This window comes from Corvus kubaryi, unplaced genomic scaffold (genome assembly GCF_017639235.1).
Source record: "Corvus kubaryi isolate FWS band 111438036 unplaced genomic scaffold, C.kubaryi_AGA036_p1.0 split1-37296, whole genome shotgun sequence".
In the NCBI taxonomy this organism is placed as follows: domain Eukaryota; kingdom Metazoa; phylum Chordata; class Aves; order Passeriformes; family Corvidae; genus Corvus; species Corvus kubaryi.
This window is the reverse complement of record NW_024582075.1, coordinates 16,286,997-16,312,702: the sequence shown is the minus strand read 5'-3', so window position 1 is coordinate 16,312,702 and position 25,706 is coordinate 16,286,997. Positions and strand designations below refer to the sequence as shown.

The window sequence follows — 25,706 nt, the reverse complement described above, 5'->3', positions numbered from 1 at the left end:
ATCTGAGTGCATTACTCTCAAGTTTCAGCACTTTGCTCTGTGGCACTCCCCCAAAGCTATTTAACTATAAGGCACTTCATGAAAAATAAACAAAAAATTCTCTTGTAGATATTTCCTTGTGAAGTGTCCATCAAATAAACTGCTGAGATAGTAATGAGAAAATTCATGTCAATTAGTAATGTTTTTAAAAGACAGGAGAAACCAATTGAGAAACCCCAGGAGGGTAATCACTTGCCATCTGAATTATTATTTTCATGATGCGTTTTAAGAGAAAGAACATGACAGCCGCTAAAGGAGGCCCTGGAGGAACACAATACTGGTATGTCAACACAATTGATTTCTCAGTGATTCAAAGCAAATTGTCTTAGTGGCAAGTTTAAAAGTTTCCAGTTGAAAAGACGCCACTTCTGGGCCAGTGGAGGGTCCTACATGGCTATGATTGCTGGGCAAGGAGCGACCAAAAGGGTTGGCGCACCTTACCAACTCTTTTTGCCTTTTTTGCCATTTTTTACCAGATGTGCTGGGATATATCACAGGTATATTCACTAGTTGCACAACTTCTCTGTCTTGTCTTCTCCCCTTCCTTGCCAGTCTTATGCCTTAAAGGATGAAATGATAGTTCAAGTCTGAAACATGCACATCTCTACTCTTTTCATGGTGTTGTAGTGAAAGAGCAGCTCTGACTCCATGGCAAATACTATTGCAGCAATTTGTTTGACATGTCTGACAGTGCTTTAAATGAGGAAGGTCAAAAGTTTCCATAGAGAGTAACACCAGATTTTTCAAATGGAGAATGGGGGCCGAAATTACTTGTTAAATGCTGCGTAGCACTAATGTGAGAGCTGACTGAGTGAAAGCTGCAAGTTTTTGCCCAATAAAAATTATAACAATACAGCAATTATAGCTTAGTTCTGCTATGAGAACAGTCTCTGGCATCCCCTTACTGTTGTCAGGCCATGAAATCCATTTTCTCTAGTGAATTATGTGGTATTCCCTATGGCAAAAATACTGCTTTGCATTTTGCTCCATTTCTTTTTATCTGGATTTTGTGTTTTATGCTTTGCATATAGCCCTTAGCCAATATAATTTCCTTGCTAGGATCTCTCCTTTCCTGTCTGGTGCTCCCTTCCCCAGCAGTTTTTAACATGTGAAGGGCAAGGTAGAATGGATGACTGAAAATATTCTTATCTTCTATACAGCTCTGTACATACTCCTCCAGTGTCTGTGGCAGACTCATCTTTAGTTTCCATCATGAGCTTTATTTTCTCCTGCCTTGTTGCATAGTGAGTTAAGATTTTAAGTGTGCATTACATGCTGTACTCTTCCCTCTGAATCTTTTAGAATTTGTTAGGGTGTAGTTCTGGGGTTAAGATTCAGGCCAGAGGGAAATACCTCAAGAATCCTTGCTAAATCAGTACGCTACATGAATATCCTTCTTGTTCTACTTCTAGTTTTTCTGTGATAGTATACTGCAAGAATACTGATCCATAATGGCATTAGAACTAATTACCTGGGAATTTTTATGTAAAAAATCAGTTTTCTAAAAATTTTGTAAACAGCATGTATAATTAAAAGGTGGATTTTTTTGACATTGGTTTTTCCAGCTTGATATGAAAATATATCCAGAAAAAGTGAGGTTTTCCTTGTTACTTTCTATCACAGTACTTCATAAACTGAATTTTACCAAATTTATTCCCACATATCCATAGAAGGACCTAATTCTAAAGCAAATTTTTCATTAAAAAAGAGTAACAGTAGAAAACCCAAGTTCTGTATCTGGACATTTGGAGCAGCAGCCTCTGAATGTAGAATATACTTCTAGGTGTATATTTTCAGATAGAACTTCAGAAACTCATCAGTAGTGTAACCTTTTGAAAGATTACACTACTTTTGAAAGTTACACGATTTTTGAAAGTCTTTTAGCAGCTTCCCCAGAGAGGTAATGGAAGCTGTGATGGCATTCCATTTGATAGTGATTTTGTCATTAGCAGTCCTTTCAGAAAAGGAATTATGCTTAGTGACAAATGGTCACTTTTGCAGAAATAGAGCACTACTTTAACTCCAGTTTCTTATTTTTGATTCGTCTTTACATGTAAAAATGCAGTAAATTACTCTCAGATGTGAGATCCATGATACAACATCTGAAGTAGTTGAATTTTTAATTAGACATACTCTGCAATGTAACACACATCCTTCAATAGTAACCTGCATACTTTAACCATGCAAGGCAATTGTCTGAGTACTTCATTTCAGGTGGATTGTTTGTGTTTTATTTGATTGTGTTGTTTGTTTGTTTATGGGAAAAGAGCTGGCCACTGCAGAAATTAAGAGAACTGTTTGCAAATGAAATACAATGGATTCCTACAAAATTGGGTATCTCCTTTTGCTCTCAAGCTTTGAGAGCACTGAAATAAGAAAGCAGGAGGTGATCTTATAGCACAGCACAGGCTGTACTCAAGCGTACATTTCTGAAGAAATAAAATAATGCATAGATCATAGAAGGGAACCAAAGCATTTGGAATGAATGTTCACTGGATTTTAACTAGAATTTATGGATTCATAAAAGACTCTCTGTCTGCAGCAAAATTAATTCTGATAATCTGCTTTTGAAGCAAAGTAAAACAAGGGAATGCATATGCTTCTTAGTCCTATCTCTTCTAATAATGTTTTCGTGGGGTAGAATGGGGCATTTCAAGTTTATAAATGGAAAGTAATTTTTTCTTAAATGACTGAAAATGCACATTCTCGAAAAGAAAGAATAAGGCAAAGTAATTCTTAATGGTTCTCTCCTTTTAGACTAGCTGGCAGATGCAACCATCAATTCTTTAGTCATGTAGGTTTAGTGAGAAAATTATGAGAAAATGACAGTAATCTCAACTAAGCCCTACAGAACCAAAGAATGTACTTAAAATGCGTATTAAAAAACAAACAAACCAAACAAAAACTCCACACCTTCAAAAAGTTGTCTTGTGACAGATAGATCAATGGACATTTAATTTTGAATGAAAGCCTATTCCTGTTTCATTTTTTCCAGGCAATATGGAAACACATGATTTAGATAATTTGTGGCTTCAGTTGAAATGCTGAAAATAGTTAAAATGGAATGAAAATATCCCACTAAAGTTCTAAAGAAAGTTAAACCTCCTCCCTTGGTGAAGGGTTTAAGGCTGAAGTCATAGTGGCTGGTACTCATGATGAATTGGAAGCTGTCTTCCTTGCAGTGGCCTGTCATCACTCTGCTCTCTGTTCCCCTTGTGATTTGATTGTTGGTTGACTGGTGGCATGAACAAGATACCCCTTGATCTCATTGGGATTTAGTAAGTTTGGATGTATTCTTCAATGAAGTACAAGGAACATAGTCTTATATAAAAGCTTTTCATAATCAAAAAAAAAAAAGTTTTTGAAAACCTAATTTTTAAGCAGACTTTTAGCTTAAACAGTCATTAAGGCAGTAATTGCTTCCTCCCCACCAGACTTCCAGGGACAGCTTCATTGTTGCATTTGGGAGGAAACTACCAGACCCTGCTCAATAGTTAAGTCCCCAGTTATGGTTGATTTTTAATAGTTTCTTTGGTTTTTAAGCATTCTGGCATCAAATCAAACTTTTCTCATTTAACAAGATGTGGCTCTCTACATTTGGATACAAAGTTATTACAAAGATACAGGGAAGAGAGGGAGCTGCATTCACCGAAGGAGAATTTTTCTTCCAAACTTAGTTAGTGTGAGGATGTACTTGTTCCCTGGGTGAATAGAAATCCTGAGCAGTTAATCATGGATAGTGTGACTGGAATACTACTTTCCAAGGGAGAATCCTGCCTAAGGAAGCCTGGCTGGATGTTAATAGCTGTGGCTTGGCTTTGCTGGCAGTTCCTGTGCTAATTAAAGTAACAACATGAAGATTTATAAAATGCACAACAAAGTCCTAAACACAGACACCAAGGGGGATGGAGATGATTTTAGTTCAAATCACACAGGCTACCAAGACAAGCTGGTAATAAATGACCTGCAGAGATGCAGTTTTAGTCCCTTGTTTTTCCTGCCAGTTGAGGGACAGCTCTGTTAAAACAAACAACGTGCTGTGATATGCATTGTGAAATCTCTGTTGCTGTAGGTCTTTAGGAAAATTTTAGACCAACATCTGTCTAAAATAGGTAAGGAATAGCAAGAGCTGTTTTGGGGCAGGAAGCTTCTTTCTGCCACAGTTTTGTGCCGTAAAAAGGATGGGTGCTTCAAAAACCTCAGACTGAATACGGCTAGTTATATGTAAGCTTTGATTATAGGGTAAGGACTACGGAGCAAGTTACTGGTGGTCAGAAAAGGAAAATATTCTTGGTACTAACATTAAGAAGACATTTACCATGAAATTCCATTTTTGGAAAACATATGGGTTTCCATTTATCTTCAAATGAAGTCTGTTTATGATGACTCTAGTTAAAAATATCCAAAGTTTTGTTTGTAAAATTTCATTGTCCTGCTAAAGAAGATGCCTGTATATTAATTCTGTGTAAATAAAAGTATTCTGTCAGGGGAAAACAATCAGGAGATAATATATTTCAACTTTAATATGGCTGTACTACCACAATGCTACTATCTTGAATTTCAAATTAATTTAATGGAGCTCTAATGAATAAAAATTATTTGTCCTATTGTAATTATAATCTCAACTGAATGATTTAGCAAATTAATATAATGGTAATTGCAGTTGACTTGATCTTTCTGCAACCTGAGATTCTCAGCTGCATCTGTCCCTTTCCCATTCCCCATGTAAAAGATGGTGAGTAACCCCAGAGAGTGGGTATTGGAGCTGCTCTTTAGTGCTGCTTACTGTAGCAGTCTCATTGCAGAACAAATTGCAAAGCTAGTGAAATGAAAGACTGAAGAAACAAGCCTTTTACTGGAGGCAGGGTGGAGAAAAGTCAATGTTAATAATTGCACAGTGCTGAATACCTTTTCATACTATAAATAAAAGCAGTGGCAGCATGATTCATTTGATACTTTGAGAACTGAACCTTGACAATACTGGTTATGAAATAAATACATGAGCTCAGAGAGTGGTTCTGGTCATCTTTGTGGAAAGTATCTTTGTGATTTAATTTTCACAGAGACTCTCAGAATGGTTTGGGTTGAAGGGACCTTTAAAGATCATCTAGTCCAAGCCCCTGCCATGGGCAGGGACACCTTGCACTACACCAAGTTGCTCAAACACCCATCCAGCCTGACCTGGAATGTTTGCAGGGATGGGGCATTTACAACCCCTCTGGACATCCTGTTCCACTCTTGCACCACTGTTATTATCATATGATGTAGTTTTTCCATCCTAATCATAGCAATGTAACAATTCCTCTGTTCTTCTCTACTTAGGGACACAAGCTTGGCTGCATTTAATGAAGACAGGTGTTAGAAGTATGAATACATATTTGATGTGTCACATGATTTCTTTTCAAATGTTACCTTCTCATCATTTAATAATTTAATAAATCATTTAATATTAATTAACTCGGGAAGAAACAAGCCTCCTCTACCACCCAACCCCTCTAGCCTGCAAATATTAGCAATGCCTTATTGCTAATAAGAGCTACGGGAGAGCTGGTAGAGGGAATAATAACAGGAAAAGTATTTTTGAAGTTTGCGGTACATCTCCGTTTCTTTCACTTTCACTATTTGGACACATCATAAACCCTCTGTGTGTATGTTTTCCTTTATTTATCAGATCCTTTTTCTAGTGTGACATAATCAACCACAGCAGTGCTATGCAACTGCATGTCCTGCCTCAGACTTGTCTGATCTTTGATTTGCTGGCAAGCAGAGAGCTGTTCTCTGTTCTCGCACATGCAGTGAGATCACTTCATTAACCTTCCTTACTGATTCATTGGAAGGGTGCACTAGACCTGGGGCTGTGTATTATCAGTCAGGAAGTTTTCCAATTTAAATCCTGAGAAAGTTGGATATCTGGAAGCTGGATGTGTCAGTCAGCGGAGACACCCAACAAGGAATTCCTAAACATACTCTGACTGTCAAAACAGTCAGAAAAGGAGATAAGGAGAATGAAGTAATACTCTTTGTGGGGGGGTTTTGGTTTGGTTTGGGGTTTTTTTTGCATGTGCTGTATCAATAAATATGCTTGAAAGAAGTGAAAAAGAAATTTTGCAGTTAGGTAATGGCTGTGCCTTCTGTTCTTTTCTAAAAGGCAGGCCGTGAACCTGAATGTTGCTTGTCTTTCAAAGTGAGTTTCGTGGTGTACATATAACCTCTAGCTGGGCTGGCTTGTTTATCTTACATGGAAGTAACTACGACTTTTTGCAATTATGTAACTTGCTAGCTGTGGGGGGGTTTACAACACTGTTCTCACAGAGAACACCTTGCTCTTGTTACTATTTCTGCACCACTGCTGCAGCTACTGTTGTTCTCCATAGAAAATAAATTTGTCTGAAGCAGAAAAACCTGACTACTCTTTGTGTATGGAATACCACAGTAAGATGGTGTGTTGCCCCTCCCACCCAACAACAGAATTTTGGCGAATATTAGAAGGTATGACTAACAACACAAGCACAGAGTTTTCATGTGTCATTGGCCATGTTTTTGATTCATTGCTTTAGGTCTGTGTTTAAAATCTCAAAAGATACATGTGTGATCTGTATATTATCTGAATTTTACCTCATTAGATTTAGTATGACAGAGGAACAAAGCAGATAAAAGAGCTTCATTTTCTCTTCAATATTTCCTAAAATCATCAATAAGAAAGTATGACAAACATGCACAGACAGCAATAAAGTAAATACAAGCAAGGAAAAATGTTGCCTTCGATACAGTGGCATGGATTTCCTTTTAATCCTGATGCATCTTTTCATACCCTCCTTTGACTGCATCATTTCATCCTCTCAGAAGATATAACACTGGTACCTGCAGTGTATTGCTGGTTATACTTGGAACCAGCTGTGAAAGTAATCATGCAATAATAGTAGGCTCTATTCTTTCAGCTGCCTTAATGAGTAATTCTGACACCTTTCTAGTACTTGTCCAGTGCACTGAAATTTTTTTTTTCTTTTTGTGTGTTTGATTTTATATGGCCACCCTTTGCTTTCCATGCTGTTTCTTATCCTATCCCAAACACCAGAAAGTCATATGTTGGTTTCAGATGGGGACACCACTGACTTTTTGCTGATTATCTGTACATGGAATAGGAATGGGAAAGATGAAGCAAATCAGTTGGAATTCCTGAACCTTCCTGGGTAGCAAAGTAAAAGACAATGAACACACATTTCTTTGTCCTGTGTCACTACTAATTGATACATTGCAGCATGGAGACCAGTATTTGTAGCATAACCAGCTAATATGATAGTAACCATCCACATGACATCAAACCTGAGCAACTAAAAAGCAAAAGGGAAAAGTTCCCATCCTTGCTGCTTCCTTTGTGCTTAGAGGTCTTGCATGGAAACAAGGGATCTGGTTTCAAGGAAATACAAAACAAAATACCCAGAGGCAGATGGGATAAAACTTAAGAACATGGAAAAAATAAAAGGTTTTGTTGGGTTTTGAGCATGTGAGTAGGTATGCGTAAATAGCATATTCATGCAAATGAAAAAAAAATATTATAGACCTGAATTTCCCTCAGGCAAGTCTATTCTGCAGGCAGAGAGCTGAGAGTAACGCTTGTGTTGGAACAGTTAGAGAAGTTACACGCTTTGCTGAAGTTGACAGAGCAAAGAACTCATAGTGTCCTGACACACTCTCCTCTCTATGTCATCTGGACTCAGGGGATTCAGGGGGATTATGTAGTGTTGCCAAGGAGAAGATGCCCCATTCTGGCTACAGTTCTGCTAATTTCTAAGTTCATTCTATCCTCAAGATAAATTTAATGCTAGGAGACTTTGGTTTGTAATGGAAACATGAAAAGAAAGTGAGACATGAAAAGCAGAAGAGAGCCTTTACACCTGGGATCTGCCATAGCTGGCAGGGTAAACTCTCATTTGGTCCAGAAGCCTGAAGGCAGACCCTGAAACCCTGAGTAAATAATAGACACTCACTCACCGCCCATCTCAGCTGGAAGGTATCTGTAAGCAGAGGTTTTTACCTACGCTCCCCACATAGGACTGATGTAGTTTCTTCTGAGCTATCAGTCTAGCAGCCAGTATGGCTCCTGAGAAAAAAGTGTAGCTTTCTTACCAGCAGATCCTGGTACTGGGGAAGCAGTGCTACATACAAGGAGTGCCAAAGTAATTAATCCCTGAAACAATACCAGCCACACTCTTTCTTTCTCTTGCATTCTGAATGCTACACTCTGCAAGAATCCAAATCACATGTGGGAGTTTTGCTTTATTTTCTGTGAAATTCCAACAATTCCTCTCTGGAAGTTCAGTAAATCCTCTGAAGCAGTTTGTATTGAATTGCTGCAATACAGTGATTCACAAAGCAATTCTATTTATGGGCCTGATCAAAAGTGCGTTGAAACTGTTCCATTGATTTCCATGGGCTCTGAATCTCTCCCATAATAATTAAACATGGCTACAAAGCATATTTTTTTTTTTCTGGCATTAAATAGTGTTTTACTCTTTTTCCCAAGACAGATCAATTGCATCTCTTTGTTTGGAGAAATAGCATACTTGCTATAGCATCCATGGTACGTAAAACTCCTGCTTTTAAAGATTTATCTCTAGCAATATGTCTATGAATTTATTAACCAATCCACCTCTGCCTGCCGTTCATGACAGGAAAAATACTCACTAATTTTCCAAAGAGAATCTATCAGAAATGAGGTTTCATGAAATCAGAAGAATTTTTTTCATTATGTTGGCAGCCTGTCACCACAAACATGGGCAAAAAGGTCTGGTGTTACCTGATTTTTTATAAATGGACATGAAGTCAGGAGATATTCCAAAATGTCTGAAAGCTGAATGTTCTGCAGCTTTGAAAAAACCACATCATTAAAGTTCATGTAGTTCCACAGTTTATGATTCAGTTCAATGTAATGGAGTTTACCTGTCTGTGTATAATGAGTTAGCTAGGTTAAACCCACTAAGAAAGGAACTACAGGATGCCATAACTTATTTAAGGAAAGTCTAGCTTATTCACCTGTGTCAGATAAAGTCCACGAATAGCATGCCACTTCTCTAAAGAAGCCACCTAGGAATATTGGAGGGTAGCATGCTGAGAAAATGGTTCAGTTTAGACATGAATTTCATTGTTATTGTGCTAGTCCTTTCATGTAATAAATGAGAAAAAAACCCCAACACAAAACCACCAGGTTTTATCTTTCTGTGTCAGACTCAATTTGATGGAGAAAGCTACCTGAATTGCCAAAAATTAATCACATCTGCAGGATATTTCACTCCTTTCTATATACCCAAAGGGACTGTACTGCTTGGACTACAGATGGTGTACTAAAACAATACATTGAATTTCTACCAGCCCATTAGAAAGGTCTTTTCCCTTTGATAAGGCAGGTATCACGAAGTGTACTGTTAACACTGCATTATAACATGACCTGTGTTTTTGGGCTTCATCTGTGATTCAGAACAGGAGCTCTGCAACCACCATGGGTGGAAATATAGAAGGACAAATAAACATGATGTTCATGTTACCCCTACTGATTTTATTAGATTCTTCCTTTCAAGTCATGGCAGTAAGTTGAAAAGGGGTTAACATGGAAAGACTAGTTCAGTTAGAGATACCATTCACCATTCCCGGTGAAAATTCATATGAGACTTACAGCAAAATTCTATAGCTACAACTCACAAACTCTCTCAAGCTGCTGGATTCAGGTTCTAGGAAAAGCTGTAAAGTAAATTAGATTTATGAAAAATCATGTTGATCAGGAAATATTTATGGTCATTGGCTCAAGGACTGAGGTGCCCAAATTGTCACTGGGCATATTGTTGGCACCATGAAGTCCTGTTTTCCCTGTTAGAGCATTTCTGGCTTGTCCTGCTGTGAGGCTTTTTCTTCGGTCTTTGTTATCCTATATAATTGCATTTTTATTTTTTATACTTTGTAATATCAGAACAATTTATGACACTATTTTAGTTGGACTTTTCTGTGCCAGCTTGGCATGCATATCCATAATCTTTATTGTTGTAAAGAGGGCTATGCACATGTAAGAGGACAAAATTATATATTTTTTCCAATAATATTCTTCTTGGATGTTGCATTTACCTCTGCAAATTATTAGATGTTTTCTGCTCTATATGTTGAGCTGTACTTTGCTGGATAAAATCTCATGGTTTTTAAACTTTCAGGGCATTAGATTTTGTTGTTTTCCATAACTATGCCTCCAAACCAAAACAACAGAGAAAACCGGTGATTTATATGCCCTTCAATATTTTGGCCCTATGGCTGCAGGTATGAAAAAGTAAATACAATTCACTAAAGAAATCAACTCACAATCGTGTTTTAATGCTAAAAAAGTGCTGCCAATGATGCTACTGAGCAAATCATGAAACATTTCAAAACCAAGTTATTCGTAGAGTTACCCAACTTTAATGTCCCCAAAGCTTTGGACAATGAAAACAAATTCAATTGTTAACCATGTTTATGAAAATATTTGTGAAACAACTTAAAATCGTTTAAGAGTATTTTATCAGGGAGACTATGAAATATTGTTAAATCAGATTTAAAAAAAAAGATAGTAGAGATAGGAAGAATAGGAACAAGATAAAATTAATTTTTAAGACTCGAGGCAGATAATGCATAAATGTGAAGTGGTTAAAAGGCACTGCTCTTGGGTTTCTGAGTCTTCCCAACATCCAAAATGATTATAGTTTAAGTAATTGTTGCGACTAACTTTGCTTTATGATGTATTTATAAAGAAGATTGACTCAAAAATGCCATTGTTCCAAAGTTCCCTATGTACTCCAGAAGAAAAACTAGTGTCTCTTAAACTTTAAGAATTTAATATTGAAGAGAATTTCCTGAAGTTTTTGAACCAGGAGCATTTCCTTTTATTAAAAATGCATTAACAGATAATGCGCATTAGTGGGATTATTATTAGTGGGCTGGAGGAATGTTTTATATAGTTAAAAAAATGTTGACTTGTATTGTGTCCTTAACAAAATTTGCATATTGATGAAAAAAGAATAAAAATAGAGAAAAAGACAAGTTAGAAGGGGAGAACTTACATTCAAGAAAGTGTAGAGGTTTTGTAAAAAGCAGCCATCCCAAGAAAACATAGGCACTTAAATTTCTGTTTAGAGATGTGCAGGTGCAGTAAACTACATCAAGTGGCATAGCTGGGTATGACTTGAGTGGTCTCTTCTGGTAAGCACTCACTACTGGCAGCAACAATCCTCCTCAGAAAAGGGGCACCAGGACATTCACTTTGAAAGAAAAATGAAAAACTCCCTAAAGTTTGCTTAGTCTGGGCCTACTAAATTCTTCATTGTCCCTTCCACTGGGCAGGGAGGCTGCTCCCCTGGGTTGACAGTAACTCACTTGGGAAATAATTGCTTGCATGCTTTGAAATACTGTTGTGCTAACATCAGCCAGCTTTTAATACTCTTGCTCCTGCAAATATTAAATTTTGAATTTTGAAATGTATTGTGCAACTGGCACTAAGGGAAATCTGGCCCAGTTTGCCTTGGATTAGAATTTGTTAGACAGGTCTATTTACCAAAGGACTTTTGAAAGAAAAATCTCATGAATATTAAGATCCTGCAGTAATCAGCTCTTTTAGAGCTAGGATTTCAGGTTACCTAAGGCTTACTGTGTTGGTTGATTTGCTAGGCAGATGTGTGTGTGGTGACAAATACTTTTAAATTATTTGAGTCTTTTGTGCTTAATTTGTCTTTGTAGGTGGATCTTGTCCCTACTTTTCAGTTGGGTATTGGCACCAGGTTGAAAAATGCATCAGGAAAAAAAGGAAAATACTGGTGGTATGTAGAAAGAAATGAATGATATGAAAAACAACACTGGGCTACAGCAGAGCAGTTCCTGCAATGATCTTTCTGGATATACTTCTGCTAAATAAAAATCCACATGTTAGGGCATCTTTCTGAATATTGAAGCATGCCTTCCCACAAAAATTTGTCTAAATAATTGGTCTGTAAATACTGATAGTACTTTATCAGTTCTTTTCATGGCAGGTTAAACAGGAATTATGTTTTCAATTTACAGTATGAAACATTTTCACCTTTCCTTTAGAGCCATATTGGTGTTTGAGCTTGAGGGTTTGGTAATTGCTTTGGGCTGGGGCATTTTAATATTTGAAAAGTCTGCTTGACAAGATGCAGAAAGTTGCTTAAAGCTGAAAAACCATTTAGAGAAGTGTATCAGAAGAGAGATACATGGCATGCACCCTGTAGATGGACGGACAACCTTCTTGATATGTATAATTTACACACTGCTTTGGATTTCTCCTGCATGTGAAAACCAACAATTTTGGCAGTAGAACAGCATGCTACTGTCATGGGAACTGAATTAGTTCTCTACCTGCTTTGATATGCTGGCTAATAAACAGTTTCCAGAACTGGAGGACACACATTTAGATGTTGACTTCGCACTGAGAGTTAACAATTTCAAATGCATGATCAATCTGCATATTTATGTGGCTTTACCTAAAGGATGTAATCAGTTTAAAATGTGTTCCCCATTATGTGTCTTAAACTAATAAACAGACAATTATGTATGTGCTAGTTTCTACTGAGACAGTTTTTGCCAGATACTAAATGACTGCTTTGCATCTGTGGGATAGAGACCAAAATGCAGTGTTGCAAGCCTGTAGATTACTTTTCCCACTAAAGGATCAATTTCCCTTGGAAAAGCAAATGTGTAACCAAAGGCTTTTTTTTTTTTTCTGTATCCTACCATGCACTTATTAGACTGTAGTTCATAACTGTTATCGGTATCATCTAGAGAACTATTTTAAAATTACCCATCATATATCAGGACAAGTGAATAAGTGTTTGGAGCAGGTTGTTACCTTCCTCTTGTGTAATACATTCTCCACGGTCGTGCCACTCAGAGACCCCTAAACATTCAACGTTAGCATCATCTTAGCTTTATCCCAAAAGATACTTTGTAGAACTATGTGCATACTTGATTTCAGACCCGTATGGAGGGTTTATGCTTGCATTTTTCTGTTAATTCTGTTGTTTATTGTTAACATGGAACTGAAGCATACTGTCTTTGACTTACAGGTTAAAAGAATGAAATTAGTTTATCATGAATTGTAGAAAATTTCAGATGTTTTTGGCTAAGTTTATTCGTTCAAAACTAAGTGGTCAACAATGGACTCTGCTCAGATCTGTTGTTTTAACGGTAGGCTATTCACTTTGAGTAGAGATTTGTGTAACATCACAATTTCAGGGTAAGAATTTGTGAAATTAATTAATAAAGATTGATTCTCCATGTGAGAATCAGGTTCATGTCAGGTTTGCAGTTTTAATCCCTTTACCATAATGTAGCACTTATTTTATTTATGTGATGCAGTTTTTTGTTCTCTTTAATGTAAAATACAGGACCTAGACATAAAAAAATGTAGCAAAAAGTCCAATTGTGCCTCTGGAAAAACAAAGGGGAATGCAAGGAAATAAAAGAATTTTGGTATTTGAAATTTTTTGTTATCTAATTTTAATGTTAATTTAAAAAGAATATCTAAATTTTAAAATAATAAATCTTAATATAAAAATAATATCTAATTTGGATAAAGATCAAATCTCCCATCTCATGAAAGAAATTTTTTCTTTCAGAGTGGAGGGTATTTCACTACTACGTAGTCTCATACAAAGCACTTAAAGGTGTTTTATTACTTGCATACTTGCATGCTTTCCAAAAGACAATCATAGAATCTAGGATCATAGAATATCCTGATTTGGAAGGGACCCACAAGGATCATTGAGTCCAGTTCCTGGCTCTGCTCAAGACACCCCAAGAGTCACACCATGTGCCTGAGAGCATTGTCCAAATGCTTCCTGAACTCTCTCAGGCTGGTGCTGTGACCACTTCCCTGGGGAGCCCATTCCAGTGCCCAGCCACCCTCTGGGTGAAGAAACTTTTCCTAATACCCAACCTAAGCCTCCCCTTACACAGCTTCAGGCCATTCCCTTGGGTCCTGTCACTGTCACCCGAGAGAAGAGATCAGTGCCTGCCCCTGCTCTTCCCCTCACAAGGAAGCTGTAACTGCAGTGAGGTCTGTCCTCAGGCTGCTCCAGGCTGAACAGACCAAGTGCCCTCAGCTGCTTCTCCTACGGCTTCCCCTCCAGACCCTTCACCATCCTCGTGGCCCTCCTTTGGACACTCTCCAATAGCTTTGTATCTCTCTTATCCTGTGGCACCCAAAACTGCCCCAGCACTGGCGGTGAGGCTGCCCCAGTGCAGAGCAGAGCGGGACAATCCCCTCCCTTGCCCTGCCATGCCTGATGCCCCCAGGACATGGGTACCTTCCTGGCTGCCAGGGCTAATAACATGCCAGAAATGGCTGCTGAGAACTGTTTGACAGACACACATAGTAGAAAGCGATAAATTCAATTTGTATTCCATTTCAAGGAACGTAGTTACAGCTGACTTATATTGGTCTGCTGCACAAATCTTGCTTGATTAGAAAGATAGTTTTATCCACTGAATATCTACCTGTTGTTATGCTACCCGCATTCTCTATCAGGGTGGGTCTAAAGTTACTGGTTCAGAGATTAATCAAGCACTGAAAAAAATGGCTGGAATTCAAGTTCAAGTTAGATTTCATATAGAAACTACCATGAGGGTGTTAGTTTGCATTAGAAGAAGTTCTTGTCTCCTCATTTGCCTCCTGCCACATCCAGGATTTAATATGAGCTGTTGTTTACTTGCAGCCTTTGTACTGAAATGGGGAAACTAGCTGCAGCTGTTGGCAAAAGCTTGGTTTGGCTTTCATAGCTGCTAATATTCTTGATGATACCAATGTTTATACATCTTTCAAGTCTAGTGTTGTTTCAGCTGTGCTGGAAACCTGCTCACTGATACCAAGTGACAGGAGATAGAAAACCGCCTTCAACTATAGAGAAATTAAATAAGAACTTAATTTTTATTGTTCATTACCAGGTGCTTCATTAGCCCTGTGAATATTTGGTCCTTTGTGTTTGGAGATTTAAATGGCTTGATCAAAAGAAATTTACCATTGTTTCTGACATCTGAGTAGTATTCATGTGCTGATGGATTACCTGAGCAGATTTTAATCTCTAACCTATCTAGGCTTTTAGAAAACTGATGTAGGAATCCATTTTTTTCTCTGTGTGAATGACAAAACTGAAAAAATGTAGAGACAATAAGCCAGAAAGATCATAAAGGGTTTAGGCAGCTACCTGCCACTTCGGTTGTCTACATTTGGAAGTGCAATCAGTAGCTGCTGCTTAGCCTTGGAGCTTCTGAAAGTATGTGGGTAGGTAATTCTTAGATCACCAGGAAAGTTCTGGTAGGACATAATGAGAGAGATTTGCATTTATAAACATCCCCATTGGTGCGTAGCTAATGATTTTAAGTTAGGTTGTTTTGTTCATTGTTGTATGCTAAAGCTTCTTGAGAAGAAAAGAAGGCTATAGAAATATTTGCTTGTGGGATCCACTGGTAGAATTAGCAGCAGGGAGTAGGTTAGATGCCTGCATGTACAATAAAACAGGAATATTCTCCAACTTCTCTGTCTTGAAAGGGTGTCCGTCCTGCCCCATAGCTCAGATTGTTCAAACCTGAGAATGGAGACAGAGTGTTGACCACAGAGTGCTTTCTTTATGGGGATTTGCAATAACAACAACAATTCACAGGAGCGAGGCCCTTCCTCTAATATGTGAAAGTAAATAGCCAGCTTATGGGACACAGAATAGTTATCCTGGTGTCATTACATAGCTGGACATCTATCCCACCCTTTCAACTATATCCCTTAAGAGACTCCTTTTATTAATCTTATGAGCGTGCTTTACTTCAAACCTCTTTGTTAACTTTCCTGATGAAACAGCTTAACCTCAGCACCAAGCCTGCCAGAGTTCAAGGAGAGTTTGGATGACACTCTCAGGTACATGGTGTGATTCTTGAGGATGCCCTGTCCAGGACCAGGAACTGGACTCAATGATCCTTGTGGATCCCTTCCAATTCAGGGCAGTCTACGATTCCATGACCAAGGGAAAAGCTGTTTGGATCACTTTTTTTTTGCAAACATATCTAAATTTTAGCACAAGAACATATTTTCATGTTGATTGTTGTGTTAGAAATGTGATTTGACTTCACAAAAATATGTGAAGATGCACTTGCCAAAAATACCCACCCAGCATTAGAGGAAAATTTGGACTTAGATTTTGGTATATATTTTGGCTCACAGTGATCCTCAGCTTTGAATGTATCCTATCTAGTGTGCTGGTTTCAGCTGGGGTAGAGTTACCATTCTTCACAGTGGCTGGCATTGGGCTGTGTTTTGGATTTGTGCTGAACAGTGGGTTGATAGTGTAGAGATGTGTTTGTTATTGCTGAGCAGGGCTTACACAGAGCCAAGGCCTTTTCTGCTTTTGGTACTGCCACACTGGGGAGGGGACTGGGGGTGCTTAGGAGCTTGGGAGGGGACAGAGCCAGGACAGGTGACCCTACCTGGCAAAAGGGAGAATCCAGACCATGTGGTACCATGCTCAGTGTATTAAGGGGGGGTGGGGAAAGAACAAAGAAGGGGGGAACATTTGGAGTGATGGCATTTGTCTTCTGAAGTCATCATCATGCATGATAAGGCCCTGCTTTACTGGAAGTCGCTGAACACCTGCCTGCCCATGGGAAGCACTGAATTAATTCCTTTTCTTTGCTTGTGTGTGTAGCTTTTGCTTTCCCTGCTAAATTGCGTTTATTTCAACCCATGAGTTTTCTATGTTTTACCCTTCCCATTCTCTCCCTGATCCCTCTGCTGGGAAGTGAGTGAGAGGCTGTGGCGGACTTGCCTTCTGGCTGGAGTTAAACCACAACACCTAGTTTTGCCCAAACACTCTTAATTGAATTACTTTACATAAAAGCACTAAGAAATGAATTTGGGGAAATAAATGTGGCAATGCTCTAACCGTTATAAGAACGACATAGCAAAACCTGAAAATTTCTGTGTGGTTTTTGCAAATAATTTGATTTAAATTCCAACTCCTCTTATTAGCTGGAGAAATATAAATACAAAGTGTAATTGGTGAGATAAGAAAAATGCTACAACTTTGCCTCAAAAACAGTACTTAAACCAAACCTTCCCCAGCCAAATTGAAAAACACAAGCAATATATGTAAGTTTTAACATTTATTTTAACATAGCCAGTCTGACAAAGAATAATATGCAGCTTGATCTCAAGATTGGAAAAGCTGCAGACAAGAATAGGAAATTGAAATCAGTTTTTCAAAGAGATGTGTGCACACAAAAAGGCAAGCTCAAAAAAATCTTAATATGTATCATATGTGGTGTCACAACTCTTCCCTCCCTTCACCCCACACAGAAAAGCGTGTGTGGTTTACATTTTATGTATTTTTTTTTATTAAAATGAAAGCTCTGCAGCACTGAGTCTATTATCAGAATGAATGGATTCAATATCTGTTCAATGATGTGTTCAAAATGAAAGCAACATCGTTAAATGTCAAAGATGTCATCAGCACATTTTACTTCTTACCCGAATAAAACAGGCATTATCTCCTCAGGCACCCGCGAGGCTTCCTCGCTCGCTGTTCCCGGCTGGAAGGCGGCGGTGGCCGTGCCCAGCAGGCAGCGCCCGCCGCGGGCGTGGCAGTGAGGCCACCTCCGAGGAGCACGCACAGGTACCGCTGCGCTGCAGACCTGCGCCCGTGGTTGTTAAGGCTGGGATCCTGCTGGATGGCTATTTAAACACGGATTCTGTCCTGCTTCTGCAATGGCAGGCCATTAGCTTCCTGAGCCTTTCTTTCCCTCAACTGGCATAATAAGGGAATGACTGCAAGGGCCTGTTAGCAGAGGAAGAGTGCTGACTTGTAGCCCTGTAACAATATCCAACAAGGGAATGTTCTAAACTTCATCTCCTGGAAGTCTCGTATCTGTTACATGCCTGGAGCTATTACCCACTAAAGGACTTCACATTTTTGAATACTTAAACTGAAAGAAACAGATATGGGAGAAACTACATAAATCCATTATTGCAGCAGGAATATCTTTCTGCTTCAGGCAGAGAGGATAAATTGCCACCAAAGTGATACAAAGTTGGTTTGATTATTTCATTGGATCAAATATATCATGCTGTCTTGAAATCTCTTTGCTTTTAAGTCAAAATTAAAGAATTTTACCATAACCATATTAGACACTCTAATTTGCATATTTTTCATCTCAAAAGAGACTTTTGAAGTTATGTAATTCTTAAGTATTTAATTGTTCTTCACATCATTGAAATATCAAATTATATCCAGAAACAGAGAGGATTCTCTTGCTAGATAGGAGTGATTGACTCTCTATCTGACAAGAACAGAATTCTTGTGTCAGGGAAAGAAACAGCATTAAGAAAGTAACTCAAAGAGCACCAGCTCTTATTTTGTTCAACACTGGGATTTGAGCATTCTTTTTGTTTGGAACTAAGAATGACAATATTTTGTGCTTGCACAAAAAAACAGTCATTGACTTAATACTAATTTATTCTGTAAGATCACAATGGTTCTTGCTCAAAAAGGGTGAAAGCCTCATTCTGCATGGATTTCTTTTGCATAGCTTATCAGTGACATCTTGATTTACTTGCAAATGCAGACAAAATAATTGGCACAGCCGGGGGATATGGGAACATTCGTAAATTAAATTCTTCCTGCTAAAATTTTACAAGTACAGGTTTAAGTTTGCTTTAACTATAGAGGATTAAGAAAAAACAAAAAAATCCTAAACCAGCAGGAAAGTTTGTGAAATCCTTAGTGCTTTCCAGATGAATTTATTTCGGCTTAACTGTTCTCTTTCTACCTAATTTTACTTTATGCAGGCTTGATACAACCCTGGAGTCAGAAACCGTAGCTGTTTTGTTTGCAGTTAATTCAGCTCTTTCTCGACATTTTGCCGGTGATGTTATGGATGAGATCATAAATTTTGGTTCCAGGAACTAAGTGAGGTGCAGGTACCAAGAAGATGTTTTCTGATGCCAGGGTGTGAGGAAGAGTTAAATCTTTTTGACAATTCAATGGTTCCCTTTGGGTTTGCACAAATGGCACCTGTTGTTGAAGTCAATAGAGCTTACAATTTAATTTCATCTGCCTGCAAACAATCTCACTCATTAGGGGGTGAAATGATGATAGAATTCACTGAGGCATGCAGTTTCACTTTCTACAGGGCACTACGTAAGTACAGTCATCATTTTCAGTGAAGGGAGGCACAATTATCTTGGAAACTGATTGTAAAGTAGAAGAAAGGAAAAATATCTGGGAAAAACACCATAAAAATTCAGTCTCACTACATTTTTCTGCTGATGCCAATTTGCAATCTAATTGTTATATTTAACACGATACGGAAAAGTAGAAATCAGAAAAAAAAAATTAAAGGACTAATACTACATTTTCTCCTCTATTTCAAAATGACCTCAGCAGTTTTGGAAAACAGGTACATGTGAATAAATACCTCAGTGGGGACCAGGGGTTAATTCACCCCCAAATTAATTTATTCGCATTGAAAATACCTGCTTCTACTTGCTGCAGCTCTTTAGGTGAATTAACCGGCCAGATAATGTGTTTCCTATATTTTAGTGCAAAGGGTGTGAACTTAACAGCATATTAAGCTAATGGGGCCCAACATTCCCTACCTCACATTAAATTGACTGACTTCCAGTTGGTATCCCAGAATGCTTTGCATCCTGTTAGGACTAACAGATCAATTTGTCAATGTGCCTCAATTGCTTTTGTGTCAGGCTGCTGTATGTCAGCTCCTTCCTCAGATGTTTGGCTGGAGCAAAAAATAATCTACCTGAATTAATGGGATTTAATAAAATAAAAACATTATCTTCAGTTTTCTCAAGAAGTCTTTTGCTGACTTTTTTGTATACATATTACTCTAGGTCAAGAACACTGAAGTTCTGAATTCTTATGTAGAATTATATATTTCTAATTGATACCACATGTATCTAGAGTTACAATGAGTGACATATCACTTCCACAATACTGAAAATCAGAATAAAACTAATTTATACAAAAATTATTGGGTGTTCTTACCGTCAAGATGTCTGTGGCCATGCAGGTGGCTCCAGCCACTCTGTCTCCTGAGGAGAACTCAGACAACCAGCTGTGGTGGTCAGCACCCCAATTTAGCACATAACTCTGCAGTCCCGGTGAGAACCCAAAATTCCTTTGTTCTGCTGTTTGCATGTTTTCCCCTGATTGGTTAATGTTTTCCCCTCCCTGTTTTATGTACGAAGTTATGTATATTCATATCCCTTGTTTAATGTGTATCAGTTCTAGAAAGTTCTTCGTTCCTTGACACCCCATTGGATCCTTCCCTAAGTCCCACCTGTGTGTTGTTCGCACTGGTTCCCTTGCTGTCGACCCCACCTACTTCCCTTTATCCCATTGGCTAAGATTCCTTTCCCCGCTATTCCGTACTCAGTATAAAGTCCCTGGACCCTGGCAGAAATTTGGCTCTTCGTCCCTGTCTTTTCACTGGAATGAGCCTGCATGGAACACACACGGAGAGTCCCCTCTCTTTCTTCTTTGCCTTTGTGCCTTTATTCTAGCAACAGGAGCAAAGCTCCTGTAGGTAAGGAGCTCTACCCCTTCCTTTTGTGTGTCTCAGCCGGGATTGCTGCCTTCCAGAGGGGTTGTAGCTTTGACCTCTGGGCTTCCTTTTGTTGGCACGCGAGGGGTGAACCCCCTTCAGCTTCCTCTCAGCTGCAAAAACCCCTCAGATGTCAACTCAGCCTTATGTTACGTTACACCTTCCCAGGTGGTATGTTCCGTAGGTGGCTATCTAGTGGAAACCTTTCAGTGCATTTGGAAGGAAGAGTGTGGAGATGGATGCCTGGGAAATCCTGAGATTTGGAAATAAGTCAGGGTGGGCTAGATGGTGAATTTATATTGTTTGCAGAGCAGAGATTTAATGAAGAGAGACAAATGCCCTACTGCAGCTCCACCATGTCTGCCTAAGTCTCCATGGAAAAAGTTTCAGAGCAGTTCCACAATACTTTTTTGATATCAGCTCCATGACAAATTCAAAGCAGAAATCTATTTCTCTGCAGGAGATAGGAACCTAACTTGACAGCATCAAAATTTTTCTGCTTTGTTTCTTATCCTGTTCCACTATTTTCAGTTCATCATCACCTCCTAGGTGACAACCCTGGTGAATACAAATCTAAAAAGATTAATTTTTACTTCCTTAAGCAGTCTTGTCACCTCTGAGGAATTGTTCAATATGAAGACTGCTGTAATATGCTGGGTCTGGCTGGGATGGTGTTAATTTTCCTCACAGCAGCCTGAATGGTGCTGTGTTTTGGATTTGTGAATAAACCAATGTTGATAACACACCAGTATCTTGGCAAATGCTCTGCAGGTCTTGTACAGCATTAGTTTCTCTTTTTCCTATTCTGCCTTCACAGAGTAGGGTGAAGGTATCCAAGAAGTGAGATGGGAACACAGCTAGGATATCTGAACAAAACTGACAAGAGGGTAACTCCAAATTATATAATATCATGTTGAAAATAAAAATAGAGAAGAGGGTTTCTCTGGGGAGAGACAGACTGCCCAGAGACTGGCTGGACATTGTGGGAGATGGTGAATTATGGCATCTACATCTCTTGTTTTTTGTTTTTTGTTTTTTTTTCTTCCTTTTTATTAAACTACCTTAATAGTAACTGATGAATTTCCTGATTTTTGCACTTCCTAGTGTCTCTCCTGTATCCTTGGAGGTGTAAGGGGAGTGAGGGGTTCTTAGCTACTGGCCAGAGTCAATCTGCCACTCATAATATGTTCTCAAGCAATTACTGCCTCACTCTTTCCCACCTTTGTGATGTTCCCATATTTCAATGTTACAAGTCTCCCTAAAGCTCTGCTGTCTTCCACTGCTATGGTATGTGGCCCAATGTTTGTCCCTCTGCTGACCAACTCCCCTACCTTAACAGGACAAGAAGAGAAATATGATGAAAAATCTTGTGTGTTGAGATAAAGACAAGGAAATAATTTACCCAGTTCTGTCATGGACAAAACAGGCTTGACCTAGGAAACATTAATTTGATTTATAGCCAGTTAACATAGGTTTAGATAGGGAGAACCAAAGCCATCTTCCCAGGCTCAGCTCCAATCCATTGCCAACTCGTCTCTTCCAATGCTGAGCAGTGCAGGGGGATGGGGAATGGTAGGTGTGGTTGGTCCATAACAGTTCCTCTCTACCACTCCTTCCTCGTCACACTTCCTTTGCTTCAGTATGGGGTCTCCCCTCATGCTGTGGTCTTAGTTTAAACCCAGTCCTGTGTCGGCTGTCCATGGACAATGGGGAAATACCTGCTCCAGCATGCAACACCTCCTCCCAGTCATTTTTCTCTGTCCTGGATGTTTCCTCTTTTGTTTCTTACTCTTTTTTTTCCCCTCCTCCTCTGACTGTCTGACTTTTGCCCTTTCTTAAATTTCTTTCCCAGAGGAGCCACCATCTTGTCTGTGGTGAATTTGTTGGAACCATGTGAAATGGGATGTATCCAGCATGGGGCAGCTCCAACCTCTCCTCACACAAATTGCCCCTGCACTGCTTGGGCATATGCACCCTACACAGATGTGAAAGAGAGACATCTCACATCCACTTGCTGGGAAAGGGGTCTTTGAATATGGCCTCTAGAAAAGGAATGTAAATTTAACTTGTTCATTAATTTACCCAAGTTATAACCGTTATAGGTTTATAACTATAATGAAAGTCTATTATCACACTGTGTTTTCCCAAAACTGGATAGATATCTTCTGCATTTTCATTGCTTTCAGTTTTCTTTAAGACAGAACTTACAGCAAATGAAAAATATAAGAACCTTCTGGCATTTTAGGTCATAGACTGGGCCTGCTTTAACATGTTAATCATGTAAGGAAAAGTCTGTATTTCTTTTTAAATTTACCATTTTATCATTTAGGGTCGTAAGTATTAAGCAAATACAATTAGCTATTGAAATATCTTACCAACATTAGTATTGAATTATCCTAACTGTGGCAATTTTTTTATCAGAATTGGTTGTTTGTAACAGACATGCTTCAGCTTGTACAATAATTAATTTTGTGCCCTGTGTTACTTAAAATGAATCAACACTGTTCCCTTTTGCCCACAGCCTATGAAACTTCAGGGAAAGCTTGACTCCTGTGAATGCGTACACAATTTTTTTGTTTACTTACTGGAAGAAGACAGCAAGAGACAGCTTTTATCCCAGAATTGCTATATGGCTGTGATACTTTGGGTGATGTGCCTAGCTGGTAAGAAGCATAAATACCTCAGAGACTTCCTGGCTTGGTTTCCTGAATCAAGAAAACAATGTTGGGCAATTGGATTTATTACTTTTATATCTATGCTTTAGCATGAAACTTGGTATTAAATTCTGGACCAGAGTGTTTTAAAAAACAATAATCATAAATAATGCTCTAGACAATTTTTCTTTAGCTGTGAACAAGTCCACCCTCAAGCATATCAAAGTCCCTACAGAGATGGAAAACAACATGTTGAAGCTTAGGCTTCAGAAGACATAAATGAAAGGACAGCACATAAAAGTGAAAGTCAGGAGTAGATTTTACTGCAAAGATTACCTTGGATTAATTTTCTTTTAATTTTTCTGCCCTTTTTTTTAGATAAAGAAAAAAAAACTAGCGTTCATGGAAGAATAGGTACAAATAGCTCTAGAATCATTGTGCTGTCTTTAAAAAGCAGCCTACAGTCTTAATCCCACCTCTGTCCTGATATATTTGCATTCTAAAGAGATTGCTGAAGTGCATGGAAGACAACTTTCTGACACAGCTGTTGAGCGAGCCAGCTAGGGAAGGCACCCCATTGTGAACAGAGAAGTATGCATGGGTGATATGATGGTTGGAAGCTGTCTTAGGCATAGGAATAATGCAGCCTTAGAGTTTCTGATTCTTGGAGTAGTAAGGAGGCAGATCAGCAAAACTCTTGCCTTGGACTTCCAGATGGCAGTGTAGGAGACTGGTTGCCTCCATTGGAGGCAGTTCTGAAGAGCAAAAGTGTCCAGGAATGTTGGAGGTTTTCCAAGAAGGAAATCTTAGAGGTGCAAGAGCAGGCCATCCCCATATGCTGAAAGATAAGACAGTGGGAATGAAGACCAGCCTGGCTGAAAAGAGAGCTTTGGCTTGAACTCAGGTTAAAAAGGAGAGTTTATGACCTTGGGAAGAAGGGGCATGCAACTCAGTAGAACTCCAAGGATGTTGTGAAGTTATGCAGGGAAAAAATCAGTAGGGCCAAAGTCCAACTAGAATTTTATCTGGCTACTGCCATAAAACATCATTGAAAGTGTTGCTATGAACACATTAGCAGGAAAAAGGACACTCTCCATCCTTTATTGGATGCTGTGTGGAAGCGTAGTGACAAAAGATGAGGAAAGGGTTGAGGTACTTAATGCCTTCTTTGCCTCAGTCTTCAATAATAAGACAAATTGTTCTGTGAGGACCCAGCTCCCTGAGCTGGCAGGCAGGGATGGGGAGCAGAATGAAGCTCCCACAATCCAAGGAGAAATGGTCAGCAACCTGCTACACCACTTAGACACACACGAGTCTGTGGGGGTCAGATGAGACTCATCCAGGGGCACTGAGGAAGCTGAAGTGCTCACTGAGCCACTTTGCATCTTTTACCAGAAGTCCTGTCTAACTTGAGAGGCCCCAGGTGACCGGTGGTTGGCAAGTTTAATGTCCATCTACAGGATGAGTCAGAAGGAGGACCCAGGGAACTACAGGCCTTTCAGCCTGGAGCAGATCATCCTAAGTGCCATCACATGACAATCAGGCCCAGCCAGCAGGGGTTTGTGAAAGGCTGATCCTGTTTGACCAACCTGAGCTTTGTCTATGATAAGATGAGCTGATTAGTGAATAACCCTGAGGAAGTTGTCTAGCTGGACTTCAGTATTGCCTTTGACACCATTTTCCACATCATTCTCCTGAAGAAACTGGCAGCCCACAAATGTAAAGGGTGTGCTGTTCAACTGGGTAAAGAACTGGCTGTATGGCCAGGCGCAGAGAGTGGTGGTGGAGGGAGTTACATCCAGCTGGCACACAGTCACTTGTGGTATTCCCCAGGCTTCAGTACTGGGGCCATTTTTGTTTAATACCTTTATTGATGACCTGTACAAAGAGATCGAGTATATCCTCAGTCAGTTTGTGGACGATACCAAGTTGGGCAGGAGTGCTGATCTTCTAGAGGGATCTGGACATTCTGGATCAATGGGCCAAGGCCAGTGGTGTGAGGCTCAACAAGGCTGAGTGCTGGGTCACAACAACCCCAGGCAGCACCACAGGCTGGGGCAGAGTGGCTGCAAAGCTGCCCACAGGAAAAGGACCTGGGGGTGCTGGTGCCAGCAGCTGAACATGAGCCAGGGTGTGCCCAGGTGGTCAAGAAGGCCAATGGCATCCTGGCCTGTACCAGCAACAGCATGGCCAGTAGGACCAGGGCAGGGATTGTCCCCCTGTACTCAGCACTGGTGAGGCCACATCTCAAATCCTGTGTTCAGTTCTGGGCCCCTCACTACAAGAAAGACATTGAGGTGCTGGAGTGTGTCCAGAGAAGGGTAACAGAGCTGGTAAAGGCTCTGGAACATAAGTTCTGTGAGGAGCAGCTGATGGAAAGTT

General features: G+C 39.4%; 1 protein-coding gene across 5 annotated transcripts in view; it reads left to right on the top strand.

Annotated features, from left to right (window-relative positions):
- Positions 1–25,706, top strand: part of KDM4C (lysine demethylase 4C) — a 290,549-nt gene that overhangs the window by 259,121 nt on the left and 5,722 nt on the right. For 2 of the 5 annotated variants that reach the window (XM_042013232.1, XM_042013233.1), the window contains exons 22-23: positions 17,607–17,723; positions 23,192–23,333. In XM_042013232.1, coding sequence (XP_041869166.1) covers positions 17,607–17,723; positions 23,192–23,333 — 259 coding nt within the window. Of the gene's footprint in view, positions 1–8,563; positions 8,621–11,787; positions 13,441–17,606; positions 17,724–23,191; positions 23,334–25,706 lie in introns of those variants that run through there. The other 3 variants (XM_042013236.1, XM_042013234.1, XM_042013239.1) reach the window with 3 other exon arrangements.